This window comes from Odontesthes bonariensis, chromosome 4 (genome assembly GCF_027942865.1).
Source record: "Odontesthes bonariensis isolate fOdoBon6 chromosome 4, fOdoBon6.hap1, whole genome shotgun sequence".
Classification (NCBI taxonomy): Eukaryota; Metazoa; Chordata; class Actinopteri; order Atheriniformes; family Atherinopsidae; genus Odontesthes; species Odontesthes bonariensis.
This window is the reverse complement of record NC_134509.1, coordinates 6,079,367-6,101,102: the sequence shown is the minus strand read 5'-3', so window position 1 is coordinate 6,101,102 and position 21,736 is coordinate 6,079,367. Positions and strand designations below refer to the sequence as shown.

The 21,736-nt window shown below is 46.4% G+C and overlaps 1 protein-coding gene across 5 annotated transcripts in view; it reads right to left on the bottom strand.

Moving 5' to 3' along the window:
• tnrc6c2 (trinucleotide repeat containing adaptor 6C2) overlaps nucleotides 1-21,736 on the bottom strand; it is a 54,730-nt gene that overhangs the window by 8,064 nt on the left and 24,930 nt on the right. For 2 of the 5 annotated variants that reach the window (XM_075462624.1, XM_075462628.1), the window contains 17 exons: nucleotides 11,565-14,066; nucleotides 10,568-10,762; nucleotides 9,792-9,958; nucleotides 9,594-9,671; nucleotides 9,262-9,319; nucleotides 8,849-9,003; nucleotides 8,484-8,630; nucleotides 7,477-7,623; nucleotides 6,999-7,118; nucleotides 6,582-6,665; nucleotides 5,838-6,111; nucleotides 5,305-5,460; nucleotides 4,395-4,586; nucleotides 3,703-3,852; nucleotides 2,548-2,763; nucleotides 793-866; nucleotides 404-543 (listed from right to left, as the gene is read on the bottom strand). In XM_075462624.1, coding sequence (XP_075318739.1) covers nucleotides 404-543; nucleotides 793-866; nucleotides 2,548-2,763; nucleotides 3,703-3,852; nucleotides 4,395-4,586; nucleotides 5,305-5,460; nucleotides 5,838-6,111; nucleotides 6,582-6,665; nucleotides 6,999-7,118; nucleotides 7,477-7,623; nucleotides 8,484-8,630; nucleotides 8,849-9,003; nucleotides 9,262-9,319; nucleotides 9,594-9,671; nucleotides 9,792-9,958; nucleotides 10,568-10,762; nucleotides 11,565-14,066 — 4,855 coding nt within the window. Of the gene's footprint in view, nucleotides 1-403; nucleotides 544-792; nucleotides 867-2,547; nucleotides 2,764-3,702; nucleotides 3,853-4,394; nucleotides 4,587-5,304; nucleotides 5,461-5,837; nucleotides 6,112-6,581; nucleotides 6,666-6,998; nucleotides 7,119-7,476; nucleotides 7,624-8,483; nucleotides 8,631-8,848; nucleotides 9,004-9,261; nucleotides 9,320-9,593; nucleotides 9,672-9,791; nucleotides 9,959-10,567; nucleotides 10,763-11,564; nucleotides 14,067-19,190; nucleotides 19,257-21,736 lie in introns of those variants that run through there. The other 3 variants (XM_075462629.1, XM_075462625.1, XM_075462626.1) reach the window with 3 other exon arrangements.

Genomic DNA, 21,736 nt, shown 5'->3' with positions numbered 1-21,736 from the left:
GTTTCCACGACAACCAAACATGATTGAGGACTCCTTGGACACAGAAGTAAGACAGCGTGTGATCCTGCAGACTACATCCACGCTGGGTTTTTCCCCACTGTTGTGTGATCAGGGCAGTAATCACTAATATCACAGCGCAGCTGACTGCAGCGTGACTAACCACCTCCTCTTTTCATGTGACTCTCCAGATACAAAAATAACACCGTCAGCCCTTATTCAAAAAGCTGAAGCGATCTTAGCAAGGGAAAACAAGAAGACAGGAGAATCTGAGGTTTTCCTGAACTCTTCCCCATTTTTTGTTCCGCTTCGCTTGACACAGAAACGAAGGTGACGTTATCCTTTTTTTTTTTTTTTTTTTTTTAAAGCACTCCTTTGCTTTGTAAGAGACTTTGCTGAGGCTTACATGTGCAGGGACTTCTGGGCTTTGGCAGCCTCGTCCTTGGAGCTGTAGCGCACCACGGCGTTCCCCTGGGTCAGGTTGAGATGGAATGTGATCAGGGGTCCATGCTGCATGCACAGCGTCCGCAGAGTTGACCCATCGATCTGATGCACGCAGGGAAAAAAAACAACAGTCACACCCAGTTTCAGAGCCATTCATGCGTTTCACTCTCTTGCACGCCGCCTGCCCTCTATCTTAATCGCCCTGGCTTGTTTTCACCTTCGGGCTTTTGATTGTAATCTTTGTTTCGTCACTTCAAATTTAAAAATACTCCCGAAAGATAATCACTGCGAGTTCATTGACCTAAACCTTTCGGATTATTTACTTTAACAGTTTGAGAACGCAGCACCTACTTGCGGGGTGAGATTCCTCAGTACCAGCCAGCTGCTGGTCCTGTTCGAGCTGTCAGTGCTCCACGTGGTTCCCTCTAGAACACAAATGCAGACACATCCAAGTAAAAATCTATTTTAGTATCGAGTGTTCGATACTAAAAAACACAAACTGCTACTTTCCGAAATGTCACTTCCTGTAAAGCTGCGTGTACTAGATTTTTTTAGCTACTGTGATTCTGTTTAAAAGGCAGCTCGGGGTCAGGGAGTTCAACAGTAGAGAGCTTACTATTATCTACTTCCATGCATAGTTGTTTGTCAGTCTTTCATCGATGTAGCACGAGTTCACACAAATATATATGAAGTCAAAACAAGGTCACAAAGTCAGTTCTTATGTTTAAATGTGGCTTCTGCAGTAAACCTCAAAATGTCAGTTTAACAGGGCGTGTTGCACAGGATTTATAAAGCACGTGTTGTGAATGTACAAAGGCACCTGTGAACACATCTATGCATTTTCAGTCAGGCCTGTTTTTTAAGGGCGTGAAGTGCATCGCAAAGTGCAGGATGTCTGTCGACATCTGCATTTTCACTGCAATCTGACAATGTGTGAAAAAACAGACAATGTCAAAAAAAAAAAAGCCTCGAGAACTATTACTGGAGTCCACTTTCAAGATTCCAAAAGTCTGAAATCTTGGCATACAGAGTCGAAGATGTCTCAATGAGATGGCTCTGAACTGGTTTTGAAATGATCTTTCTCAGAGGGCTCAATGTGTTCATGTAGAAAACTACAAATCAGCCTCTTTCACAGCAACCAGAGGGGTTCCTCGAGGATCGAGCCCCCCATTTCACTCTCAGTTTCATATGAATGAGTTAGGATTGGCATCAAATCAAGCCAAGGTACAGCTTTTAAGCTGATGACAACCATTTAAACAGTGGCCCCCTCTTTGAATCAAAGGTTCTGGTCCATGCTGACAATCTGTTAAAAAAAAAACAACAAAAAAAACTCTGGTGATGTTATCTATATGTATGCGTTTTCGTCCTTTTTAAGAAAATAGATTCAACATAATGCTTTGCAACAAAAGCAGGCTCATGCACTCACCATAGCACCTTTGGTTTAGAGAACCATCCTAATGTATTGAACAGAGACTTCTAAATGTTCCCAGGGTGCTCTCAGGGCTAAGCAAAACTACTTTCTCCTTTGCTCCTTACCTATGAAATGAAAATATTGGCCTATAAACGCTCCCTTCTTTACATACTGATAGAGATGTTTGAAGAACTGCCCTGAAGGAAACCCTGTGCATGTTTCATACAGTTTTATTATTGGAAGAAAAATTTGTTGGATTTAGTTGGGACGGCCCTGTCCTTTCTATTGCACCAACAAGTGATTACGCATTTCAACAGGACCTTCCAGGTTAAATAAATAGATAAAATACGTTTAAAAATGTTATGTACGTATGTTAGATAAAAAACACAACTCCATGACAGAAGTGCTTCTTTGCTCATGACTAGCAGACAGTTGTTGCTACTCAGTGAGGCAGCACTATGGTGGTCGAAGCATAATGGACTGGTTTGAACTGGCTTGAAAACATCTAATCATGCATGCGATCTCTGCAGCGTGGTCGCTGTTGTTTTCCGTCAGCCTTTGGTTTCTGATCTGACAGGGTTCAGAATGAGAAAACAGATGGCATCTGGAGATAAACACTTTTTCACAGCTCTGTACGTCATAGTGCAAGTGCTTTTTCAATTCAACGGGAGTTTAAAATAAAAACTTGTGCTCACCAGAGGAGTAGGAACCACTCCAGCCTTGGGCCAAGCCCAATGAGTTCCCACCCCAAGTGGAAGAGGGCTTGGTGTTGGTGAGGCCTGGTGGGGGCCGGGAGGGGGCTGCGGATCCACGAGGCCCCTGAGGGACTTTCCATAGCTCGTGTGACAGAGAAGCTTGGCTCTGAGAGATGGGGCCCGGGGACCAGGTGGACTTCAAGTCAGATAGTTTACCTTCAGATAGAAATAAGATGGAGAGAGAAAGAGAAAATCTCATTAAAGACAAAGTAATAAGATGCTGTCTACTTGCAAAAGAATTTTTTTCTTTCAAATGTTGATGCTTATGATTCATTTTAATTAAATCAGAAAAGCTGCCTGAGCTATCTAAATGCAGTCAGAAATATCCACATACACTGCATGAGTCTGCAAAAGTCTACTGTGCCATTAGAAAAGGCCTCCATTTATTTTTATTTTCTAGAAAAAAAAGGGACTAAGCAGGGTTAATTGCCACTTCGGTCTTCCCTAAAAAAAAATAAAAATGGACAGAAAAACAAGTTTGAAAGTATGAAAAAAAAACAAAAAAAAAAAACACACACATGACTTTCAGAAAGCATACACACAACATGTGGCACAGGGTGTGTACAGATGTTATGACCAGCTGGGTGAGGCCTGCTTTTTTTTGTGGCTTTGGTAAAAGGAGGCACAGAAGGTTAACAGTCACTCCGAGGTAAAGGTGTTGCCTTAAGGCACCAAAATAACAGATCTACGTGTAAGAAAGGTCACACACGCCGTTCAGGGGTTTGTTCAAAAGGGGGTGGTGAGCACTGTGGATGTGTGGATGTGTGGATGTGTGGATGTGTGGATGTGTGGATGTGTGGACGTGTGGATGTGTGGATGTGTGGATGTGTGGACGTGTGGATGTGTGCCTGCGCTGACGACAGACTGAAAGAGAGAAAAGCCACCGACTGCCCAGTCACTGCCGGTCGGAGGTAGAGAGGCATTCTGAAGAGAAGCTGGGGAAGTGGCTACATTGTTGTCGAGATCAAAGTGTTTTAATCAAAGATGGACACCAAACACACAAAAAAAAAAATAGCTTCATGATGATCAGTACACGCTCTTGGCTTGGAGGTCTGTGGTGTAGTAGAACACGCCCTTTTCTAGTATTTTACATACCTCCATTTCTGTCTCGCAGCAGGTATCGGTTGACGTCGTGGATGTTGGTGTTGATGGTGGGACCGCTGGGGACGCTGCCAGGGGTCATATTTGGGTCATTCTCGGGGTCAATGTTCTGAAGGCCCTTCCATGGCACGCCTGGGCAGAACTCTAAGGCACAAGAAGAATTCACTCAATGAGGCGTGTTCATTAAACAGCACGATCAGATGATGAAGAGCTTCAAAAGTGCCTCTCGTGGCTTCTTCATCATTTTTCCATCTAATCGACCTGCTGTCCCAATCGGAGAATATGCGTCTCTTTACCTTCTTCTACAGCGGCTGCTGCACTAGCTGACACACTCAAAAGTCCCCATAAGCTGCAGCTAAACATCAAAATCAGAGTTTGGATTGAAAACATTTGGCCATTTCACAGTGGGAGAAGCGCAGGTGTAAAAAACAACAATAATTCATCTTTTCTACCTTACCTACACGGCCCTATGCCGACTCGTTATATCTGGCTTTGACGAGAATAAAGCTGATCTTAATGTATCAGCAACATCTGATTTTCTGCTACTGTGGCAAGTCAAAATCTTAGTGGGGGGGGGGCTGGATTTGTACCCAAAATTCTAAATAACCTAAGTTTGCCAGCATTAACAAACAGACAGACAGACAGAGGAGATTCCTAACGTTTTAAAATGATCATTTCATCCTCACCTGGGGGCCAATTAATGTTGGTCCCATTTGAGATTTTTTCATTGGGGCTCTTGCCTTGGCCCCAGCTGTCGGGGGGGACCAGGGAACCGGTGTTGGACTCAGAGTTGGAGATTAGATTGTAAGGGCTGTATGAGTCCTCCAGCTGGGGAGGCTTCCCGGGTGGAACCAGGGTAGAGGCAGCAGATATGGCACCTGGATGGATGAACAGAGCTCTTTATATTCCCCTCAAAGAGAAGCCGTCAACACTCAGGGAGGTGCAGATACCAGGAACACGCACTTGTGAGAAAGATGCTTTCTCAAGCGGCACAAAATGAATCTAAATATTCCAAAAATGACATACATTGTTTTATATTCAAGGGCCTAGCATTTCCACATTTAAACTTAAGAAAAATGTGGCTTAAAAAAACTTCAGCTGCTTCTTACTGACTTGCTTCTACTGGTGGATGCCCCTCTGACACCTAACAGATTTCACAGGAAATCAACTAGAGAATGAGTATGTGTACCAACGGAAAGAGATGTCTGCGACAGAACGCCACTGTCTGTAAAACGTCTACATCAATTTGATATGACGCAAGAGTTTGTCTCATGCAACTTGTGTGAGGAAAAAGTCGGAACCGTTTTCGTAAATTGGCCATGTATGGAGTAAGAGTTCCACACGCACTTATTTGTTTTCCAAGTTGTCTTCCCATTTGTCTAGGTACCTAACTTATTGCACTTCCTCTAGCACTAGTTATGCTCTTAGCTGTTTGATTTTGGAAGGAAATGCACTTACGACTTCTTGTGACCTGAAGTTCTTTTGCCTTATTGTAAGTCGCTTTGGATAAAAGCGTCTGCAAAATTACCGTAATGTAATGTAATGTAATGTAATGTAATGTAAGAGCACGCTTGCCTGTGCGCTCCTGCAACCTACCGTGCTTACTGAGGTTATTCTCCAGATTTGAAGAATTGCCAGATAGGTTGTCTATGGAGTTAGTGTGTGTCCACTGGGACAGGCGGGACTGGGGCTCCTTCAGGGACAGACCCCCAGCGTCCATGCAGTTTACATTCATGTTTGGATTCAGTCCAGCTGCACAAAAAAAACAAACAAACAAACAAACAAAAAAAAACACACACATCTTTCAGTAGTCTTCTTTATATGCAACATCATCACAGTTTTAATTTGAGGAAATGACATTCAAATGACATCCAAAAAGGGGAAATTCAAATGACTCAATAGAGCATTGTGTGATGTTGACTGATGATATAATATGTTTTCAGACACTGAACGTGATGTTTTTTCTCAAGAATAATGACGATGTGAGAATTTTTTTTTATCAACGGTTCACAAACTTCTTACAATGATTGTTGGCATATTGAGCTGCTTTTTTTTTTTTTTTTTTTTTTTTTTTTTTACATGGCTGCAATTATTTTCAAACTTTTATGTCATCCCTATCCAAGACTCACATAGAGGGTAGGTGCTGTAGGCATTGGGCGAAGACGGCGGCTCTTTGGTGTGCAGTGTGTCAGCGAGGCCCGGAGCCTGGTGTGAGCCAGTGAAGGGGTCCAGGGTTGATTTTCCGTGGCCGGGGCCTCCGGCAGGGCCGACGGGGGGATGCAGACCAGCAGAGGAAGAGGAGGAATGAGAGGGAAGTTGCTGCTGCTTCATCAGCAACGCCTGGTACAGCTGACGCTGGTGCTGCTGGATCTGCTGCTGCATGTTGGTGATTGTACGCGCAACCTAGGAGAGATGAGAGCTACTGTCAGAACCGGGCATGAAAAAAGGAAGCGATGGGCTACAAAGGCAAGCTAAGCAAGATGATCTAGTGAATCGTTTCATGGCAAAAGAACAACAGATGGAGAAATAAGTAGAAGAAGGAGAAGGGCAGAGGGAGGAAAACAATTCAGGTTTGAAAGGAGAGATTGAGAAAAAAAAGGATATCAAGCACTTGTTTTGTTTAGAAAAGGATCTTTCAGTAGCTGGTGAACAATGGAGGAACGGTTGACTATGTTCAATGATAACTAATGATTAGATATCTAAAAGTTAGACAGCTGATGTCGTGACAATGCATATTTTCCCCTTGGTCGTTATAGCAACATGTTAGAACGAAGTTGTGTCACAGGGTTGTGAGACAGGACTTGCAAAAGGTCACGCACATAAAATGAATAACTTAACTCTTTGTTGCGGTAACATTGCATTTGCTTACTCACTTGCTGCTCTTGTTGCCTAATGGGGCCGGAAACATTGCGTTGCGCCTGCATCATCTGCTGCTGGATTTGTAAACGCTGGTACGCCTGTATTAAGGGAACAAAACCAACACAAAGTTAGAACAATAAGGAGAAAAATCTAAACAGGGTAGCAGAGAGCAGACGACCTTCTTGATATTCTAAAACCATTGTTACATCAATCTGCTTCTGCTCAAAGACAACAGTCTTTACTCTCAACAAGGTGTTTATCATTAGAAATAGAACTGAAAAATTCAATAAACAAAATGCACATGAAATACTGGCCATTTGTTGTTATTTTTTCTAAACACTGAACTTGGTGTAATCTGGTTTCAGTTGTTCTAAATGGGTCAGACCACACGTTGTGCTACAAATCCGGCGAAAGGAGGGGTGGTGCCTCACCATTTGCAGCTGCTGAAGTTGGTACAACAGGGTCATTTGTTGAGGGTTTATTGGTGAAGTTAAAAGTGCAGGGTTAAGACCAATGTTTTTTGCTGCAAACTGCAAGAGCTGTGCTTGGACCTGGCAGGAAGGGAGGGATGAGAAGGCAGAGAGAGAAAAAAAAGAAAAAAGAAAAAATGACAAGATAGCTTTTGCAAATCACAACAGCTGCACCTGGTGGCAAGATAAAAAAGTATTTTGCAGCATACCGAACAACCACAAACACAAAGTCAGGAGACTCTTCTAACTTCTAACAGAGTATCACAGATTGAGAGAGAAAAAGGCAGAGGAAAGATAAACCAACGGAGAAATCATGGATTACATTAATAAATGTTAAATAGTGCTTTGTGGTCGCAGGAGAAAAACTACAATCTTTGAGCATTATGAATGGATATGCAGTACCTCCATGTAATGATATAACATTTGTGTGTGTATCTACCTGAGGGGAGAGAAACGGAGGCACTTGAGCACGTAGATTAGGCTGGGAGGAGCTGAGAGGTGGCACTGGTGGCTGTGGAGGCTGCTGCTGCTGCTGCATGACCCGGGTTTGTGCTGCTCCACTACTGCCAAACATTCCACTGGATATCTACGGGTACGAATCATAACAGCACAATAAAATCTCCAGTGATATTCCAATTATTATATCATCCTAATAATCATTTTTCAATGATATTCCTCAAGCTTTTTAATCCAGTTACTACAGGGCTTGGTCACCAAATTGGAAAGAAAGCTTAAGCTTAAGAAAACTGACGGTTCATGCAGAACATGAGTTAACTGGATGAAAAAGAGCCAATGATGTGCATACAAAACATGGGTAGAAAACATCCCCAGCTTGCAAACCAAAACATAGTTTCTCCTTTTTCAGTTTTATTTAACCTTAGCGCACACTGTGTGCCAAAGCATAGACTGAATATTGAGAGCAGCTGACTTTAGGATATCCATAAAACTGGTGAGTTATTTTTTGGTCTATTCTGTGCAAAAAAAGAAAAATGGCTGCTCACAGTCCCTCAAGGACACTGTGTATTTTCTGGGCCATGGCTGCGGCTGTGGGTGATATTTGATAAGAGCTTAGATATCCGATTTCACTTGGTGCTTCAGGGAAGGTCATTCACACTTAAGTGAGCAACAGATTTTGGGGAGAGTGTGCTGGTAGGGAGATGTGTGTGACTTGTCTACGATCATCCCTCGCACACTTCAATTCTACCCAGTCAATGCAAAATACTGATAAATGCATGTTTTACATCCGCCAATGTGTTCTGTTGAAAGCAGCTGTCCAACTGAACTGTAGTCTTTACATTTTTACATAATTTGGTCCTAAATTGTAAACCAAAACGGTCTGGCTTGATTCTACAGGTGCAAACTTTTGCCCACTTTATCTTGTCTGCTCATTTATTTTGATAGTTTGAGCTCCACATTAAGATGTAGGAATGATAACAAGTCAATTACCTGTCTGTTGTTCAAGTTTTGCATGGCCAGCCCCGGGTTGCCCTGTCCCAGACCCTGCCCAGGAAGGCTACTGTTGGCCAGGGGGTGCTTCAGGCTAGGGGAAGGCATAAACGGTGATGGGGGGGCGTCATCTGACAGGACACCATCCTGGATCAGAGGGAAAAAAACAGACCACAGGCAATAAATAAAATAAAGTAGACAAAAGGATAATCTAGCCATAATCAGCCTTAGTAACTATGGAGATCAAAGTATAGACCAAAAACAACCAAGCAAAGCAAGAATACCACCATGCATTTAAATCTTTCTCTGAAACATCCATAATTTGCGACATATATTTGGAGAAGATAAGATGATCGGTCACTTACTAATTTTCTCACCTTATCGAGAAAGGTGGTGCAGTCGGAGGGGTCTTTGGAGAGTGCGGATGGCCGACACACTACAGGCTTGTTCATGCCATTGCTGTAATCAGACATGCCCATGCCACGCTTGTCCAGGTCTGTCTTCTTCTCTAGCAGGGCAGCTGGAGGCAGATAGGAGGATGTGAGAGGTTACTAGTGGAAGCTGTTTTACTTCAACAAGTAATGTGCTGCAAAATATACATATAGATCGTCAACAGTAATGGCTAATATTACATTTATGGATGGCTCACTATTAACCTCAGCTGAATTGATGAGTAGATATAGTAACAATATTGTTGTGCAATGATACAATTCATATTTGTGAATAAAGCATCTCATACAGGGACACAAAAGGTAAGGAAATGAGCTTGTTGACTTACTCATGGCCTGGTCAAGGTTCATATTGTTGCTCTTCAGTGCCTCCTCAGCAGGGTCTCTCTGTAACACATTGGTAATATAGCTGTAACTGACATAACCTGACAGGGTTTTACTCCGAGAAAGGGTTTGATATCGACATTAAAAATTTAGCTGGCTGCATTTATCATTGGGTGGTTCATTTGGCCCAGAAGCGATCCTGTTCAGTTTGTAAACATTATACAAGTGGCTACATTTCTTAATAATAATAATTATAATAATAACAAGAATAATTATGAAGACAGTGTTTTAGTGATGTCAGCATGAATGTTTCTTTCTAAATACATAGCGTCCATACCGGAAAGCCCATATCAGTGAGCTGTTTGATGAGATGGTTCATGATCCAGGCCTCATCTGGCTTGCTGCCAATTTTCACCTGACAACACACAAGCAAAAACATTGTCAATTAACTTCTATGAACAGCAAAACTATTCCCAAATAATTTAAAACACATCTTCTGCTATGTCTCTGACCCAGGTTAGACGCATTCTCTGACCTTGTTTGAACACTTCTTGGGTCCATTGCTCCAGGAATTACAAGAAGAACTGCTCTCCTGGGAGGTGGGGCTGTTCCATACGTCTCCATCCTCTGTGTCCCATTGGCTGGTTGATGTATTCATCTCCTCTCCTCCATTTCCCCAGCCATCTTGCATAGGTTTGGGGCCTGAAAACAAGGAAATCAAAATCAAACTGAGGATATGAATAAAGAACAATTTAAAAATAACAAAAACAGCTAGAAATTCAGAGGGTGGGCAGCAGGGACTTTTTAACCTGACCACTGGGTGTCACTGTTGCTGTTTGACATCCTGCGCCTCCCCCCTGCATCTCCCTCTATTTGAAACTGATCAACCCGCCACAACTAACCAAGATCTACAGATGCGTGGAATTGCTTTAATCCCAACTATACTCCCCTCAGCAAGCACTAACAAACACCTTAACAGCTGGCAAAAATGGTGCAGGTCTGAAGAAACATCCTGTTTTTATTCCCTAACTGAAGTGTGCTGTGCAAACATACTGCAATCTACCATCAAGTATTTTACAAGCTTCCCCTGCCTAAGATTACAAAATCTGCTCAAAGGCTGAGGTTGAAAAGCTCTCACATTGTCATGTTCCACATCCCACCCAATCTCCAGTAATAAAACACCACAACAGTGCAGGCTACATCACCAAAATCCAAAGTAAGTTTCACGATCTCCTTGTTTCCCAGATTGGGATTTGTGAGTGGGATCAATAACTATTGCATTTACAAATATAATTCATTCTTAGATGTTACCTGGCTTGCAAGGTGCAGAACCTGTGGGTCCACTGGCCCTGACATAAGTTCCAGGAGGATCATGGCCACCGTCCCCCCATCCCTCTGTAGGCTTGCCCCAAGCAGAGGTACCATTGTCCACTGTTGATGTTGGAGCTGCTGGCTCTCCCCAAGCAGGCTCTGAAATGGGCTGAACATTGGGAAGTTCTCCCCAACCTGGCAGAATAAAATACATTTAAGATATTGACTAAATACACTTTGAGTTGACAGCAAATGGCAGCATATTATGATCCAATGGTAGTCACTACATTACAAGATTATTAAAATCCATTCTGTTTCTTCTCAGTCTATGTAGACCTTAGAAATGCTTTATTGGAACAATAGATAACAGTAGTCTTGAGCTGCCAATTGCCTCTCACACCTGCCCCTTCCTGATAGCAGCAGTTTTCTTGACCACAATATTCGTGCTGTCAGGTGGGGTTTTTATGAATATGGAGAGGGAAAAAAGGACAAATGAAAGCAGCAACTTGAAATAGGCCAGAGCCATAATTATCTCAGCTGAGTTGGCTGATTAAGTATTTCTGTTCAGTCAGCGTGTATCTTAAGGTGGTCATTAGGCTCAATTGTAGGTGCAGTATAAATGGTAAGCAGCAGGGGGCGGTGGTCTCATTCACAATTATAAGGAGTGGGAGAGTTAGGTATTCAAGCTCTGTCATGTCTATATACATGGCCTTTGTCTTTTTGTGGACTTATTAGAACAGGACTTTAATCATGGTAAGGAACTAAATCCCTCTGACATCATCTGCTAAATAACCAAGAAGAGAATTTTTCTAAGGAAAAAGAAAAAAAATCTGTAGTTTCCAAGGTTCTTGCAATTTCGTTGTGTTATAAGTCAATAAACATGATTGGCTTTATACAGAGTTGTAACACTCATATCTCTTAAACTGTGGACATGTTATATGACAGTTCAAGTTAATGTAATATTACAGAGATATATCTTTTAATAGATTTCAAATACCTGGGTTGGCGAGAGGGGGTCTGCCCTGGGGGCCCGCACCTGGATGTGAGGCAGCATTGTTGGGTGATCCATTGTTGTTTCCTTGGTGCTGCAGGTGATTTGGGGGCTGGCTGTGATGGGGCTGGCTGTGATGAGGATGGTGGTGCATGTGGTGAGGGTGATGGTGATTGTTGTTATTGTTGGGCATAATTATTGCACCATTCTTGCTAGGGGGTGGGCCGCTGTTGCCTGGGTTATTATTGGGATTGTTACGATCCCACATATTGACAGTCTTCTTGTAGGTGTTAGGATCACCCCAGGTTGATGTTCCATCGTCAATCTCCATCTTCCTGCGGATGGAAGGAGGAGAGGGCTCCTCCCAGCCAGTGGGTTCCATGCCTTGGTCTTGTTTGCTTACATTTCCCCGGCTTGAGTTGTTCTGCTTCACGGAGCCAGGACCACCCCAGGAACCAATGCTGACACATCCTCCACTACCAGTGCTGCTGCTGCTGCTTTCCTGGGGCTTAGAAGAGCCCCAGCCTCCCTGCGCTGGGCCACTGGTACGTGAGGTCTCCCCCCAATTGCTGTTACTCACAGCAGGAGCAGGAGCAGGAGCAAGAGCAGGTGCAGGTGCAGGAGCAGGAGCAGGAGCAAGAGCAGGAGCAGGTTTGCCCCACCCCCCTCCTCCTCTCACTCCTCCTCTAGGGCTTTCTTTCCATCCGCCAGTTCCTCCATTACATCCTTCTCCTTCCCACATGTTGCTAGAAGATCCATTGTTCTTCATGTCTGGCTCCCACTCCCCTGTGGTGGAGCCATTGGAGGCCCCATTACTACTGCCCCAACCATGGGAGCTTTTGGGGCCATCTCCCCAGCTTGCAGGCTGGTTTTTCTTCGGGCCATCGTCCCAGCTGGGTGACTTATCATCAGAACCCCAGGATGGTGTTCCCCCATTTTTAGAACTATTGGAAGGTGAAGGGTCTCCCCAGCCACTCCCTTTGCCATTTGGGGCTTTGTTGAGTGACGGTGGGGCATCTCCCCATCCTGATCCAGTCTGAATTGGCTGAGGTGGAGGAGCTCCCCAGCCAAAGGATGATGATCCCTCGCTTTCACTTTTCCCCCCGGAACCAGGCCTTTGAGAGGATCCAATGTTAGGGTTGATAGCACCTCCATTGGCTGAGGAGGGTCCACCATTAGAGGTCGAGTCTCCTATCCTGTCAGAGTTGCAATTGCTCTTTACATCATCAGAATTGGCTTCTTCCATCTCCCAGACAGTGTGCTGTCGGATGGGGGTCTGTCCCCAACCGGAGTTATTCAGCACTCTGGGGTCTAGGTCCTGCCTGGGTAGCACAGGGGTAAATTCCATGCTGGAGGATCTTTCTCTTTCAGAAGCTTGACCTTCACTGCTGTCCCCACTATCCTCACTAGCTGGGGCTGTCCCAGAATGCTTACCCCATGAGCTAATGTGTTGCTCTTGGCCTGAGCCAGAACTAACAGCATCTACTGAGTCCCAGCCTTTAGATACATCCCCACTGCCAGAGGATTTCCCCCAGTCACCCCAGCCACAACTTCCACTACTTCCACCACCACTGCCTTGGCGGCCCCAGGCAGAAAGGCCTCCAGAAGGAGTCGAGTCCCAGCCTGAGTCCTTTGGAGACCCAGTCGTCTTGGTTTCTCCACTACCCCATACAGAGCTGCATGTTGTGTCACCATTGAGCTGGGATGATTCAGTAGGGGACTGCCCCCCCCAGCCAGTTACGCCATGGATAGGACTCATAGGCTCCTGAGCTTGTTTCTGTTGTTTAGTGTAATTTGGTCCGTCAGTGTTAAGGTTAGTGGGTTCCATATTGAAGGATAAGTTAGCTTTCTTTGAGGGGTGCTGTTGATCATTTTCATTAGCACTTATCATGCTGACCCATCCTCCCCCACCATTATCTGCATTCCCATTTCCATTGCCATTTATGCCTGGTGGGAGGGATGGAGAGTTAGACACTCCATTGGAGCCAATAACTCCACCTCCACCACTTTCATGACCCAGAACAGGCCAAGCTGATGGGTTGGCATTGGGATTGAGGTTCAAGTTAAAATTGGGTGATCCCCAATTGTTAGGAGCTCCAACTCTGCCCCCATTCATTCCTTCTAATTTCACATCTGATCCCCAGCCTCTATTGCCCGCAAATGTGTTGGCTGATACAGGTCCTGTCATCATGTTATTGTTTGTTTTGAGAGAGTTGTAGTGGGCCTGCTGGCCTGCGGCACCTGTGGCCATACTCAGAAAACCACTCCTACTAGTAGTTGTGACAGCACTGTTGTCTAGGTCAGAGCTAGTTGAGCCCAAGGGGCATTCTGGTATTGCAGGGTGGCTATAGTCAATACTACGGCTGATGGATGGCCAATTTTCTGTATCACTTCCGTCAATGATCACTTTGTCCCAGCTGTCGGCATTGGAAGAGCTGTCAATGTGTACAGAGGCTCCCCAATGAGAGGTGTCATAGTGGGCACCAGGGCCACTCTGGATAGATATGTCTGAAAAGCAAAATAAGAGAGAGAAGGGTGAGACAACAGGTAGCAGGGGAATATAATCAAAGAGATAGCTGAAGATGATTCAGTCACACAGAAATAAGAGGGTATAAATTACATAAGATGAAGAAATGTAAGAAATAAAGAAGATAAGACAAAGGATAAAAAAAAGAAATAAATTTACAGAGTGGGATATGAGCAAGAAGAAAAAATAATCCATTAGGTTTGACTGAGGAACATCATGTTATACCACTAAGTCCACAGTCAGGGAACAGTAAGTTTCCTGAACCAATTTTATGTTCTTGGTTGGTTAATGCTGGCTATCAGCCTTGACAGGATGAGATCGTCACACTTGCATGTTCCACAATCCAACACAATCAGAATGCACAGCCAAGCATGTTCCATGTCAGATCAGCTATGACATATCCATATATCCTAGTCCTGGTGCAGAAACGGTTCGACTCAACTTTCTTTCCTTTATCCATTTCCCTTTCCTACTCTCTTCATCCTCACTTTTTTTCCCTCAACTCTCTATTCCACTTCTGTTTCCAAGTCGTTTCATCACCCCTTTTTTGGTCCTTACTTCTTTCTCAGGATGCTCTTATCTGTTATTATACCACACCCCTGTTTCTCACTCTGCCCATATCTCTTCTCCCCTTCATCTCCCACCTCTCTCCTCACCCCTTAATTTCTCCCTCTCTCCCCTCTGCTCTCCTCCAACACCCAGCAGTGAGAGGCCCATCTGTCTCCATCCCGGCTTTGCTGGCTGGGACTGTGAAGGGAAGCCCAAGTGGAACGCCGCTCATTTATTGGAATGAAACAAGGACGGCTTCTCATCCATCACTCCCCATGCTCCGCTGGGCTGACTCCTCCTCCAACTGCACTGCACTAAAACCAATAATTGCGTCTCTCTGCTGGCTTCTCACTACCTGCATATACATAACATTGTAAACCACTCGTATATAGCGCTGGCTAAAAGTTGGGACATGCCTTCTGAAATAGGTAAGTGTTTTCTAAACAATCGACTGATGCTTCATATGTACAGACAACACTGGAACTAAGGACCAAATGCTCATTTTGATCAACGAATTATGGACTACTAAGAATGACAAGACTGCAAATCCAGTGAGACAGAACCAGAAGAGAACCTTTCCAGCAACTCTGATCGGCATGGTATCGCACACAAGCAAGTTCATTGGGCACAAAAGCCTCCAATCAGGTTGGGGAACTAACAATAGACTGAGTCGAAGCTGAAAAAGGGTAATCAATCATTGGGAGGCAGCTAATCAATGATCTGCAACTAGGAGAGTGCAGGGAGAATATTGATCCAGCATGCAAAGGCTCTAACCACTGGGCCAGCCTCAGGCAACTGGTTGAAAAACCAATAAAAATGACTGTTATGAATATCTCCAGCACACAGGCAAAAAAGCATATAAAAGGAGAGCTTCTCTCAGTTATTATGTAGGAAGACAAGACGATAAATATGTATCATAAAACGTTTACATGGACACTGGGTATCTGTCCGAGTTGATTTCCGAAACAGCAAAAGACTTGGTTCCAAAAGTAGAAACCATGATAAGTTATATCATATCCACTGTAGATAAGCTATAACATTACAGTGATGTTTTTGTAAACTTGCTTCAAATTCCTATTAAAATGCAAATGCACAATATGCCGTCAGTATTTAAGTAAAAAAAACAAAAAACAATTAAAAACATTACATTACACACACTCCCCCTTGAGCTGTCACCTTACCGTGGTGGGGGGGTTTGCGTGCCCCAATGAGTCTGGGAGCTATGTTGTCTGGGGCTTTAAGCCCCTGGTAGGGTCACCCATGGCAAACAGATCCTAGATGAGGGACCAGACAAAGAACAGCTCACAAGAACCCTTATGATGAGTGATACTTTTGGACGCCGTGTTCCCTTGCCCGGACGCGGGTCACCGGGGCCTCCCCCTGGAGCCAGGCCCAGGGGTGGGGCCCGCCGGCGAGCGCCTGGTGGCCGGGTCTGTGCCCGTGGGGCTCGGTCGGGCACAGCCCGAAGAAACGACACGGGTCCCCCTTCCTACGGGCTCACCACCCGTGGGAGGGGCCATGGGGGTCGGGTGCAGTGTGAGCTGGGCGGCAGCCGAAGGCAGGGACCTTGGCGGTCTGATCCTCGGCTACTGAAGCTGGCTCTTGGGACGTGGAACGTCACCTCTCTGCTGGGGAAGGAGCCTGAGCTGGTGCGCGAGGCTGAGCGGTTCCGGCTAGATATAGTCGGACTCACCTCGACGCATGGCTTGGGCTCCGGAACCAGCCTCCTCGAGAGGGGTTGGACTCTCTTCCACTCTGGAGTTGCCCGCGGTGAGAGGCGTAGAGCAGGTGTGGGCATACTTATTGCCCCCCGGCTGTGCGCCTGTACATTGGGGTTCACCCCGGTAGACGAGAGGGTAGCCTCCCTCCGCCTTAGGGTGGGGGGACGGGTCCTGACTGTTGTTTGTGCTTATGCACCGAACGGCAGTTCAGAGTACCCACCCTTTTTGGAGTCCCTGGAGGAGGCACTGGAGAGTGCTCCTCCGGGAGACTCCCTCGTCCTGCTGGGGGACTTCAATGCTCACGTGGGCAATGACAGTGAGACCTGGAGGGGCGTGATTGGGAGGAACGGCCCCCCCGATCTGAATCAGAGTGGTGTTTTGTTGTTGGACTTCTGTGCTCGTCACGGATTGTCCATAACGAACACCATGTTCAGGCATAAGGGTGTCCATATGTGCACTTGGCACCAGGACACCCTAGGCCGCAGCTCGATGATCGACTTTGTAGTCGTATCGTCGGACTTGCGGCCGTATGTCCTGGACACTCGGGTGAAGAGAGGGGCGGAGCTGTCAACTGATCACCACCTGGTGGTGAGTTGGCTCCGCTGGTGGGGGAAGAAGCCGGTCAGACCTGGCAGGCCCAAACGTATTGTGAGGGTCTGCTGGGAACGGCTGGCGGAATCCCCTGTAAGGAGGAGTTTCAACTCCCACCTCCGGCAGAGCTTCAACCATGTCCCGGGGGAGGTGGGGGACATTGAGCCCGAATGGGCCATGTTCCGTGCCTCCATTGTTGAGGCGGCCGACCGGAGCTGTGGCCGCAAGGTGGTCGGTGCCTGTCGTGGCGGCAATCCCCGAACCCGCTGGTGGACCCCAGTGGTGAGGGAGGCCGTCAAGCTGAAGAAGGAGTCCTATCGGGCCTTTTTGGCCAGTGGGACTCTGGAAGCAGCTGATGGGTACCGACAGGCCAAGCGGAACGCAGCCTCGGCGGTTGCTGAGGCAAAAACTCGGGCTTGGGAGGAGTTCGGGGAGGCCATGGAGAACGATTTCCGGACGGCCTCGAGGAGATTCTGGTCCACCATCCGGCGGCTCAGGGGGGGGAAGCGGTGCACCGTCAACACCGTGTATGGTGAGGGCGGGGCTCTGCTGACTTCAACTAGGGACGTCGTGAGTCGGTGGGGGGAATACTTCGAGGGCCTCCTCAATCCTACCGACACGCCTTCCGATGAGGAAGCAGAGTTGGGGAGCTCGGACGTGGGACCTCCCATTTCTGGGGCTGAGGTTGCCGAGGTGGTCAAAAAACTCCTCGGTGGCAAGGCCCCGGGAGTGGATGAGGTCCGTCCTGAGTTCCTCAGGGCTCTGGATGTTGTGGGGCTGTCTTGGTTGACACGTCTCTGCAGCATCGCGTGGACATCGGGGGCAGTGCCTCTGGACTGGCAGATCGGGGTGGTGGTCCCCCTCTTTAAAAAGGGGGACCGGAGGGTGTGTTCCAACTATAGGGGGATCACACTCCTCAGCCTCCCTGGTAAGGTCTTTTCGGGGGTACTGGAGAGGAGGATCCGCCGGATAGTCGAATCTCGGATCCAGGAGGTGCAGTGTGGTTTTCGTCCTGGCCGTGGAACAGTGGACCAGCTCTATACCCTCCGCAGGATCCTGGAGGGTGCATGGGAGTTCGCCCAACCGGTCTACATGTGTTTTGTGGACTTGGAGAAGGCGTTCGACCGTGTCCCTCGGGGACTCTTGTGGGGGGTGCTCCGGGAGTATGGAGTGCCGGACTCCTTGATATGGGCTGTTCGGTCCCTGTATGACCGGTGTCAGAGTTTGGTCCGCATTGCCGGCAGTAAGTCGGACATGTTTCCTGTGAGGGTTGGACTCCGTCAGGGCTGCCCTTTGTCACCGATTCTGTTCATAATTTTTATGGACAGAATTTCTAGGCGCAGCCAGGGCGTTGAGGGGGTCCGGTTTGGCGACCTCAGAGTCGGGTCTCTGCTTTTTGCGGACGATTTGGTTCTGTTGGCGTCGTCAGGCCGTGACCTTCAGCTCTCACTGGAGCGGTTCGCAGCCGAGTGTGAAGCGGCTGGGATGACCATCAGCACCTCCAAATCTGAGACCATGGTCTTCGGCCGGAAAAGGGTGGAATGCTCTCTCCGGGTCGGGAATGAGATCCTTCCCCAAGTGGAGGAGTTCAAGTATCTCGGGGTCTTGTTCACGAGTGAGGGACGAATGGAACAGGAGATTGACAGACGGATCGGTGCGGCGTCTGCAGTGATGCGGGCTCTGCATCGGCCCGTCGTGGTGAAGAAGGAGCTGAGCCAGAAGGCGAAGCTCTCGATTTACCGGTCAATCTATGTTCCTACCCTCACCTATGGTCACGAGCTGTGGGTAGTGACCGAAAGAACGAGATCGCGAATACAAGCGGCCGAAATGAGTTTCCTCCGCAGGGTGGCTGGGCTCTCCCTTAGAGATAGGGTGAGAAGCTCGGTCATCCGGGAGGGGCTCGGAGTAGAACCGCTGCTCCTCCGCATCGAGAGGAGTCAGATGAGGTGGCTCGGGCATCTGGTGAGAATGCCTCCTGGACGCCTCCCCGGTGAGGTGTTCCGGGCCCGTCCCACTGGGAGGAGGCCCCGGGGAAGACCCAGGACACGTTGGAGAGACTATGTCTCTCGGCTGGCCTGGGAACGCCTCGGGGTCCCCCCAGAAGAGCTGGAGGAAGTGGCCGGGGACAGGGACGTCTGGGTCTCTTTGCTCAAGCTGCTGCCCCCGCGACCCGATCCCCGGACCAGCGGAAGATAATGGATGGATGGATGGACATTACACACATTACAGCTAGAAATTTCAAACCCTTAGATGGAGACCCTGAGGTCAAAGTAATCCACTCAGATGAGAGAAAAGTCCATTTGTTTGAGGTGTGTGGGCACAAACATAAATGCTGCCACAAGATACTGCGTAACATGCCACAGAATAGCTGTGAATAAAAATTGCTCCTCAACACACTTATCTCCGCTCCCCAGGCATCATTATCGCATGGGGTCATCAGACTGATGGCACACACGCATGCACACTAGTCTGCAGTAAGTTTGCAATCAGGCGAAAAACAGAAAATATATGGAAACATCACAACAAAAGAGATCTCCTACATCTGCAGTAACTTTGCTTTTCTATTTTAGTACCCTTAGAAGCTGTTAAAATATGAAGACAAGTCTGATGAGAGCCTTTAATTAAAAAGCCTTTAATTAAACTTTTCACAGGCTTTGCGTCCTCTGACAGTTTAGTCAAAGGAGTGGGTCCAAATCTCAGTTTGCACGACAAATGTAATAAAGACTGCAGGAGCAACATTCTGCAGTTACCTGCAGGACAAAGCCTTAATCCATGACAAGCAGGGAAAAAAAAAAAAGAAGTCTGGTGGAAACAGACCAAACTTAAAGAGGAAATCATTCTTAAACATATTCAATTAACCTTGAACAACCTCCAGCATTGTTTATCATCATATACTGAATGATGATATCTTTCTTTATTCATGCAGAAAGAAGTAAATGTTTGGTGAAGGTTGGCAAGATATTTTTGATGTCCCTCAATCAATTCCTCTTCTAGGTTTTTCTATATGAGATATGGTTGTTGCCATTGAAAGAATACCATGCCTTGAAATTGAACCAACTTATAAAAATAGATTAAAATCAAAAGTGTTAAGGTGTCGAATATCGCAGCTTGCATTGCTGAAAGCTGGGTGAGTAAAGGGTGATTTACAAAAGGCGGATTTGGCACCATTTCATTTAAACTCACTGGTGCATGCCGCTTGCTACCCAAATAAATAGTAAAGAAGAAAAATAAACAACGCCCAAAACAGCATGTTTTGTTTTAATTTTCCACTGCAAACTCTCAGCGGCTTGTACGTGTTTGTTTTCTAAAGATCGAGAGAGAGAAAACACGACTATCATTCAAGGCAGCTGCTGTTACTCTTATGTGGTTCCATCAATGATAGTTTTCTGAGCAGAGAGCCATTTTATCAGAGTTGGACGCTGCAACCACCATACACACATCTTCCTTACTCATTTGCACAGTTTGTTTTCTGAAGAAAAAAAAAGGAAAGATGACAAGCCATCACTCTTCTAATCCCCCGTATCAGATACAATGTAAAGCCCCATAATAATAATAAAAAAGGAAAATAGAAGCATAAGAACACGGTGTTGCCAGCGGTAGATTCAGTCTGGGAAAGAGAGAATGGAAAAATACCAGAGGAGAGGTGCAACAACTTCATTCTCAGAGCACTTTTCCAGGTCCATGCAATTATAGGCAAGAGCACACGTCGTCTTCGTGCATCTGCAGCGTTCTAACACAGAGCAACAAGGGCAATGCACTGCAGCCACCGGGAGACCAGGGTGTTCGAGGCTGTGAAATGCACAACAGGATTTTCTTTTTAAGTGTGTGCTCTGGAAATAGCAAATATGGGCATCTGCCAGGACAAAAACTGGAACACTAAGAGCTCTGCAAAACGAGCATTTATCACAGGGCTGTTGGTTTGTGTTGCACCAGAGTTTTCAATGCTCTGAAAAGACACAAAACAGCCTCTTTCAAATTAAACTATACGTGTCAGGATAGTACTTCGTTCGACCGCCTTCGCAGGAATTCGGAAAAAAAAAAAAAAAAAAAAAAAAAAAAAACGGTCTCGCTAATTTTTGGCAAGTCACTGATTTGAGGGAGGGGCATTAAAGGAAGCTGAACATGAAAAACAAAGACAAGGGGACAATTATTTTCATCCACCATTTGCAATCATGTGTGAGTAAAGCGCTTCTGCGTTCACTCAGGTTGCAATTAGTAGGGCAGTCTCTGATTATGCCTTCTGAATGAAAGGGGTCGAAAATAAAAAACAAAGGGGCTCTCTATGGCTCCTCATGCTTCCAACAGAGAGCAGGACTGCCTTTTGTGTGCATGTACGTGCAAGTCAACGCAAGCTTGCTCACGGCATAGACCGGCGCAGAACTGCAAAGCCAGCGGACTACAGCCGAACAATAACAAAAATGTTCCGAGTAATGAGTGAACCATCGGTGCTTGTAATAACGGGAACAAAGTAGCCGCATCTATGCAGTGAAGCTGGGGTGAAGCATTTCAGAGTTGAAGGAGAAATGGGCAAAAGACAAACTTCTTATGGAGGACTTGCTGCCATCATAGACATGGCATTCTGCCAAGAATTAAATTCCTCCCCTCCCCTCTGGAGGAAATGAAAGGCTGGGTGACAGAACGGGAGAGGGTGAGGGTGGCGGGGAGAAAGATGGAGGAGAGTCTGGGGGAGGGGCTGGTATATGCAGGGTCGAGGGAAAAGACGAGAGAGGGAATAAAAGAGCAGACACTCAGCGTGGCAACAAGCAGATTTCCACATTTAGACAGCGAGC